At 53.2% G+C, this 7,693-nt stretch overlaps 2 protein-coding genes across 2 annotated transcripts; one reads left to right on the forward strand and one right to left on the reverse strand.

Moving 5' to 3' along the window:
• Window positions 1–872: 872 nt before the first annotated feature.
• On the reverse strand, window positions 873–2,363 carry ACTL7A (actin like 7A). Its single transcript, XM_015092919.3, has one exon. It carries the CDS (start codon window positions 2,306–2,308, stop codon window positions 992–994), a length of 1,317 nt encoding a protein of 438 aa, XP_014948405.1. The 5' UTR covers window positions 2,309–2,363; the 3' UTR covers window positions 873–991.
• Window positions 2,364–4,678: 2,315 nt separating this feature from the next.
• On the forward strand, window positions 4,679–6,126 carry ACTL7B (actin like 7B). Its single transcript, XM_004004029.6, has one exon. The coding sequence runs from the start codon at window positions 4,736–4,738 to the stop codon at window positions 5,987–5,989; it is 1,254 nt and encodes a 417-aa protein (XP_004004078.1). The 5' UTR covers window positions 4,679–4,735; the 3' UTR covers window positions 5,990–6,126.
• Window positions 6,127–7,693: the final 1,567 nt, after the last annotated feature.

Here is a 7,693-nt window from a genome sequence, read left to right on the forward strand (position 1 = left end):
AGTTGGGTTAGAGTGACCAGAATGGAACAACCTCCCACAAACCCACAGCATCCACTGCAAACCGGCAGCCTTTATCCTGAGCCCATTCCAAACTCTGTATACCCTGCAGGTTGATGGAGAATCCAGTCCTGTCGGAGATGAGCAGCTGCTGTTTGAAGTGTCTGGAGATTGCCTGTGGGTTGCATCCTCATGACCTTAGTGCTGATAAACCAAGATAAATCTTCCCCCAGTTTTTAAAGGGGGAAATCTGTATAGCACCTATTCCCTGAAGAGTTTTTCCCTTAAGATAACACATACTTTGCTCATAACGCATGGGTTTCAGCAGCTAGTCACCGTGATGGCTTGGTAAGAACTGATATTGAGACATCATAAGTGACTACTGGGACTAAAAGAAAGTGCAATCAAAGCAGGTTGTCAGATATCTTCATCAGCTCTTCTGAGCCTTCAGAGATGCTGATCAAGTGTGAAAGGTGCCCTGCTCCTTTGTGGGAGATTGAACCATTACCGTGTACTTCCTGTTGCTGTTTATTGAAAGGGATATTCTTACATGCCATGACAGCATTTACTCTTAAATCTATCGCACTCCCAGAGTTTAGCAATACTATAGTACCTTATGTGGGGGATATACAAAATAAGGGACAGATGAGTAATTGTAGAGATAGTTTCTCCCCCAAATACTTCAGCAATCAACATAATGCATGTCTTTCTGGTCCATAATCATTCCCCCTTCCTTCCCTCCCCCCACCCCTACCCCCACTGCCCCTCTCCTTCGTCCAGCCCCCACCATTGTTTGGGCAAATGCATATTCTAAGGCAGATGCTTCATGCATGAAGTTCTCAGTGCATAAGGAAAGAGAAACACACTGTGGAAGGAAACATGAGGATTGTTTACTACTACAGAAGTGAACGGGCTGACTCTGTTCCCTGTGTGTGAGATGGGTGCTCACCCAGCAAAGCCGATGCATGTCACAGCGACCATACTGCCTTGGAGTTCAGAAGCACCTTCTGTAGAGGAAGAAAGGTCCATGTTCCTCGTACTCAGAGCGGTGGACCCACAGCGGTTGGAAGCCCTGAAGCGACGCCAGGATGGAGCCCCCAGTCCACACTGCCGTGTCTCTCTCAGGCAGCACGCTTACCTGGGGGGTGTCATTGGGACACATGCCGCTCAGTTCCTTCTGCAGACGGTTAGGGAACCCTCTGAGCATAGTGCTCCCCCCGCAGAGCAGGATGTTCCCCATGAGGTCTCGTTTGAGGGCGATGTCACACTTGTTGAGGCAGGACACCGTCTGGGTGTGGAGGCCTAGCTGCATGGACTTAATCAGAGAAGGCTTAAAGAACATCTCCGAGCAGAGGAACCTTTCCTGGCACAGGCAGATTGCCTGCCCATCTGGCAGGGTGTACTGGATCATATGCTGAGTAGCTGGGACTTTCTTCTCTTCAATGGGGTCCAGGGCCACAAAGCAGCATTTCTTCTTGATGTCCTCCACGATGTCCAGCTGGCCCTCGGTGAAGTGTTTCCCTGCAGTGTTCATCAGGCCCATCAAGTAGGTTGTCAGGTCAGAGCCCGCATAGTCCAGCCGTCCGGTGATGCTGGGCAGAGGGTAGCCCTCGTAGATGGGGACTACGTAGGACACGCCGTGGCCGACCTCCACCACCAGGCCGGAGGTCCTGCCGTAGGAGTACATGGACAGGCGGGACTGGTAGGCGATGTGCATCGCGGGTGTTCTGAAGGTCTCAAACAGCATCTCGGCATACTTCTCCCTGTTGGTGTGTGGGCTCAGGGGTGGATCTGAAACCAAGACCGCGTGCTCCTCTGGGGCAATCTTCATTTCTTGATGGAAGAGATATTCCCAGATATCCTGCACTGTATCCCAGTCCACAATAATGCCGTGTCGCAGAGGGTTAACCAGCTTGAGACGAACCTCTGGGTTGATAAGCTCGTGCCCCACGAATGTCTCCTTGCGATTGTCGCCAGTTTTGGCAGTCTCCATGTAGGGTTTGCCCACTGTGGTTGAGATCCTGTGGGTGGGCTTTGGCAGCCCGGCAAAGCCACATTTACAGTAGCCTGTGCCAAGGTCCACGACCACGGCTTTGGTCAGCTCTAGCTTGGGCTTCTTGACCTCAGGTGATGTTGTAGTTTCTGGCTCTGAATGGTTCCGGCGCACCCACACTGCCCGCTTGGCTGGGCCATCCTTCAAGGAGGCGGTCTGGAGGACCTGTGTGTGTGGGGAGCCCTGCTCACCTACTCTCTCGGACGGCCCATCCCCTATGACTGCTGCCTGTGGTGCCCACATGCTCTCAAGAGCCATCTTGCTCTCAGAAAGTTCCTCAATCCCACCGGCCTCAAGGCCTGAAAGACTGAAATAAGAGGGCAACTTGAGAATTTCTCCAGTGGTGACATCACTGATTATGACATAATCGAGTGTCCCAGGGCTTTCTAGTTACTGGGAACCTTTGTCTTGTGTTAGGGTATATTTGAGATAGAGTTTTTGAAGTGATTTCCTTTTTTCTAAATTTTGTAATAAACCTGGCTTATCCAATCAGTATTCTTGCCTCGCTATGTGCAAGGCAGGCAGCAGTGAGGGGAACAAAAGGACAAAAATCTCTGCCCTCAGAGAACTTATATTCTAGTCAGTGGGGGTTGGGGGAGAGACAGACAATAACCAAAATAAATATATGGGGGGGTGGTTAGTCACTCAGTCATGTCCAACTCTTTGGACCCTGTGGATTGTAGCCCTTCAGGCTCCTCTGCCCATGGAATTCTACAGGCAAGAATACTGGAGTTGGTTGCATTTCCTCTAAAGATGTTCAGAGATTGAACCTGGATCTCTTGCATTGCAGGCAGATTCTCTCTTCACAGGCCATTGCTAGGACTTTGGCTCTAACTCTGCATGAGGTCAGAAAGCACTAGAGAATTTTGAGCAAAGACATGATACCATCTGACTTAGGACCAGTTGCTGCTATGGCAACTCTGCCAAGCACTTACAAAAGGTAATATATTCACAGATTCCAGGGATTCAGATGAGGACATCTTGCGGGGGGGTGGGCAGGTCATTATTCATCCTGTGCCACTTGACCTGTAAGACACTCAAAGCCTGGCATGCTCGGTTTTACAAGCTCCTCCCCCATTGCCCATGCTTGCCGTCCTTAGCCCTTCGTGTCATCAGTTAAATCCAAGCCCTTACCTCTAGCATTTGAGGTCCCCCCAACCCCTGATGGCTCAGCGGGTAAAGAAGCTACCTGTAATACAGGAGCCTCCAGAGATGTGGGTTCGATCCCTGGACCAGGAAGATCCCCTGGAGTAGCAAACAGCGATTCACTCCAGTATCCTTGCCTGAAAAATCCCTTGGACAAAGGAGCCTGGCGAGCTACAGTCCAGAGGGTTGCAGAAAGTGGAACATGACCGAGCACACGCACCTAGTTGCCTCCACGACCTTATCCTCATCTATTTTTCCAAACACTAACTATTGGAAACTGCACCATGCTTCCCTCAGAGCCTCTGCTCAGGCTACGCTCCCTGCCTGGGATGCCTGTCCCTCCTCTAAGCTACCGAACAGGCACCCACTTACCTTTCAGTACTCGATGTGGGCACCCCCTCTCTGCAGAACCTTCTGACTCCCTCCCTCTGTGCTCCTGTGTCCTCCTAACAGACGTCCACCTGCAAACTCCTCTGCATCCATTCATCTTCCCGACTAGATTGGGCACTGCTTGTGGCCGGGTTGCTATCATTAGAGCTCTCAAATGCTTTAAGGAGACCTGGTACACTGAAGTTGGAGGAACTTGGGTTATAGCACGCTCCAAGAGCTGTTTGCTCTAGGGCAAGTCATTTGCATTCTGAACCTTGATTTCCTCAGCTCTGCCTATCTCCCAGGATTCTGTGAAGTGTCATGTGAGATGCCTGCTACAGTGCTTGGCTCACCGGGCTGTGTGTGTGCTGTGCTAAGTCGCTTCAGTCACGTTCAACTCTTTGCAACCCTATGGACCGTAGCCTGCCAGGCTCCTCTGTCCATGGGATTCTCCAGGCAAGAATACCGGAGTGGGTTGCCATGCCCTCCTCCAGGGTATCTTCCTGACCCAGGGGTTGAACCTGTGTCGCATACATCTGCATTGGCACTACATCCAGTAGTGGGTTCTTTACCACTAGCATCACCCGGGGGAGCCTTTGGCTCACTGCTGCTGCTAAGTCACTTCAGTCGTGTCCGACTCTGTGCGACCTCTCAGCAGCCCACCAGGTTCCCCCATCCCTGGGATTCTCCAGGCAAGAACACTGGAGTGGGTTGCCATTTCCTTCTCCAGTGCATGAAAGTGAAAAGTGAAAGTGAAGTCGTTCAGTCGTGTTCGACTCTTAGCGACCCCATGGACTGCAGCCTACCTTATCACCCTTTCATCAAGCTGAGAAGCAAGAGGTGATCAGCTAGTGGATGGGGGATTAGGAATAAGGATATAAGGTGAGAAAGAGCAGAAACCTCTGAGATGCAAGTGTGCTTGGATTTCTAAAACTGTGCTGGCCACCTGTTCTGTCCTGAAGCAAAGTTGAGTTAGGCCAATGGGGTTGGGGGGGAGGATAGATCAAGGGCCTGCCCAGACCAAGCCCCCCCGCTACAACTGCCAGAATGGACCAGCCCATGTGACATCACAATTCCAAGGGGTTGCCAAGTCACTGCTAGAAACAGACCCTCATTTCTCCCCAGGGAGCTCTAGGATGTGGATGTGAGACAGGTGAGCAAGGAAGGCAGATGGCGACAAGGAACAGCCCTAGCCCCAAGCCGATGGGCACGGCCCAGGGGGACCCAGGAGAGGCAGGCACACTGCCAGGTCCTGATGCTGGCATCCTGGACAAAAGTTCGGCCACTCCGCTGAAGATGAAGCCCAAGAAGGTGCGCAAGATCAAGGCGCTTATCATTGACCTGGGCTCCCAGTACTGTAAGTGTGGCTACGCAGGTGAACCGAGGCCCACCTACTTCATCTCTTCCACGGTGGGCAAGCGCTACTCAGAGGCGGCCGATTCCGGTGACACCCGCAAGGATACCTACGTGGGCCATGAGCTGCTCAACATGGAGGCGCCTCTGAAGCTGATCAACCCGCTCAAATATGGCATCGTGGTGGACTGGGACTGCATCCAGAGCATCTGGGAGTACATCTTCCACACGGCCATGAAGATCCTCCCCGAGGAGCACGCTGTGCTGGTCTCTGACACCCCGCTCAGCCCCACGAGCAACCGGGAGAAGTATGCAGAGCTGCTGTTCGAGACCTTCGGCATCCCTGCCATGCACGTGACATCCCAGTCACTGCTGTCCATCTACTCCTATGGCAAGACCTCTGGGCTGGTGGTGGAGAGTGGGCATGGTGTCTCACATGTGGTGCCCATCTCTGAGGGCGACGTGCTGCCCGGCCTGAGCAGTCGAGCTGATTACGCGGGCAGCGACCTCACCAACTACCTGCTGCAGCTGCTCAACGAGGCCGGCCACAAGTTCACTGACGACCACCTGCACATCATCGAGCACATCAAGAAGAAGTGCTGCTACTCGGCCCTCAAGCCCGAGGAGGAGCTCGGCCTGTGCCTGGAGGATCTGCGCGTGGACTACGAGCTCCCAGATGGCAAGCTCATCACCATCGGCCAGGAGCGCTTCCAGTGCGCCGAGATGCTCTTCAAGCCCACCCTGGTAGGCAGCAACCAGCCCGGCCTCCCCGCACTCACCGCTGCCTGCCTGAACCGCTGCCAGGAGGCGGGCTTCAAGGAGGAGATGGCTGCCAACGTGCTGCTGTGCGGCGGCTGCACCATGCTGGATGGCTTCCCCGAGCGCTTCCAGAGGGAGCTGAGCCTCCTCTGCCCCGGAGACAGCCCTGCAGTGGCCGCGGCTCCCGAGAGGAAGACCTCCGTGTGGACCGGCGGCTCCATCCTGGCCTCCCTGCAGGCCTTCCAGCAGCTCTGGGTCAGCAAGGAAGAGTTTGAGGAGCGGGGCAGTGCGGCCATCTACAGCAAGTGCTGAGCAGCAGGGTCCCCACCAGCCAGGTCTGGGGGCAGGCAGCCACAGGCCACTCTATACACATTTTCAGAATTTCACATAAAATTTTACAGTGCAGTGGCTCCTGTCTGGTCTGGATTTCTTGCTCTAGGCTGATAGCAGAAGGTGGGGAGGGGGATTTGGGCTTTCAGTCTGTATCTGTTGGGTTGGGAGAAGCAGGCACGAGGGGAGGCTCACCGGCCCCTCCCCTTCTGCCCTGTTCCTGAGGATGACATCATCATAGAGCCCAGAATGTGGCTTCTTGTTCCATTAGCTGTTCAGGGTTCAAAGCCCAATCCAACCAACACTCATATTGCTTGCTCACCCATAGACCAAGGGGGGAACAAAGGCTCAAATTAAGGGACTGGCTTGGGTTACAAAGTTATGTCGTGAGTGGGACACTCAAACTAGGTGTCTCCTGTCTTTGACCCTGATGGTCGCCTGCCCACAGCTTTATCACTGCTTGACTGCCTCACTAACCATCTGCCGCACCCCCCTCCCTACCCTGCAAAGATACAGCCCATGAGTGTCTCCTGAGTGGGAAGGGCCATTTCTACCCATCAGTGGCCCTCTCCTTTTAGACTCCTGCCAAAACTGTGGCTATTTTTACAGTGTCACAAGGAGCCACTGAATCTGGAAGATGTTAAGAGAAACCAGAGGCCATTTGGAAATCATTTGGTTCTCTCCCTCCTGTAGAGATGGGGAAACTCAGGACCAAGATGGAGGGGGCCATGTCAGTGGTTGAGCCTGGGTTTCCTGACCCAGGTCATGATTATTTCCAGGAGGGCTTCCCAGGTGGTGCCAGTGGTAAAGAACCTGCCTGCCAATGCAGGAGATGTAAGAGATGCGGGTTTGATCCCTGGGTTTAGGAAGATCCCCTGGAAGAGGGCATGGCAACCTATTCCAGTATTCTTGCCTGAAGAATTCCATAGACAGTGGTGTCCCATGGGGTCGCACAGAGTCAGACACGACTGAAGCAACTTAGTACAAGCACACAAACATGGATGCTTTGGTTTGGGCTGCTATAGCAAAACACCACACCTGGGGTGGCTTGTAAACAACAGAAATCTATTTTCTTATAGTTCTGGAGGCTGGAAGTCCAAGAGCCGGGTGCCAGCATGGCAGGCTTCCAGTGAAAAGCTTCTTCCAGGTTGCAGACCCCTGACATCCAGCTACGTTCTCACTTGATAGATGGGATGAGGGGTGTCTCTGGGGTCTCTGCTGTTGAGGCACTAATCCCATCCATGAAGGCCTTACCCTCCCAAAGTTTTCCCTCCCCTAACGCATGACTTTGGGGATTACGTTTTCAACATAGGAATTTGGAGCTGGGGGCTGGGGACTGGGAGAGTGGAAGCAAACATTTAAACTAAGCATCTACTGTGGATGAGACCCAGACGGGAGACAGAAATGACCAGTGTGGCCCTTTCCTCGGGATCACACACAGCTCCTGGGGGCAGCCACATTGATAAGGAAACAAGGCCTGAGCTCAGTGTTCCTGAGGGTGGGAAGGTGGAGGTGTGCATATTGAAAGCTGCGAATGGAGAAGGAAGTGCTGGGTGTGGTGACCACTTGGTAGCTTTGAGGCTGAAGGAGAAGACATCAAGACTTGTGAAGGACTTCAGCTGGTGAATGACTGTCTGCCTAGAAGAGGGTTGTTCCTGCCTCTTCTACTCTCACCTCCAGATGGGG

The sequence above is a fragment of the Ovis aries genome, chromosome 2, assembly GCF_016772045.2.
Source record: "Ovis aries strain OAR_USU_Benz2616 breed Rambouillet chromosome 2, ARS-UI_Ramb_v3.0, whole genome shotgun sequence".
NCBI lineage: Eukaryota > Metazoa > Chordata > Mammalia > Artiodactyla > Bovidae > Ovis > Ovis aries.

Coding starts and splice junctions, on each gene's coding strand:
- ACTL7B (XM_004004029.6), top strand. CDS start 4,736: ATGGCGACAAGGAACAGCCCTAGCCCCAAGCCGATGGGCACGGCCCAG.
- ACTL7A (XM_015092919.3), bottom strand. CDS start 2,308: ATGGCTCTTGAGAGCATGTGGGCACCACAGGCAGCAGTCATAGGGGAT.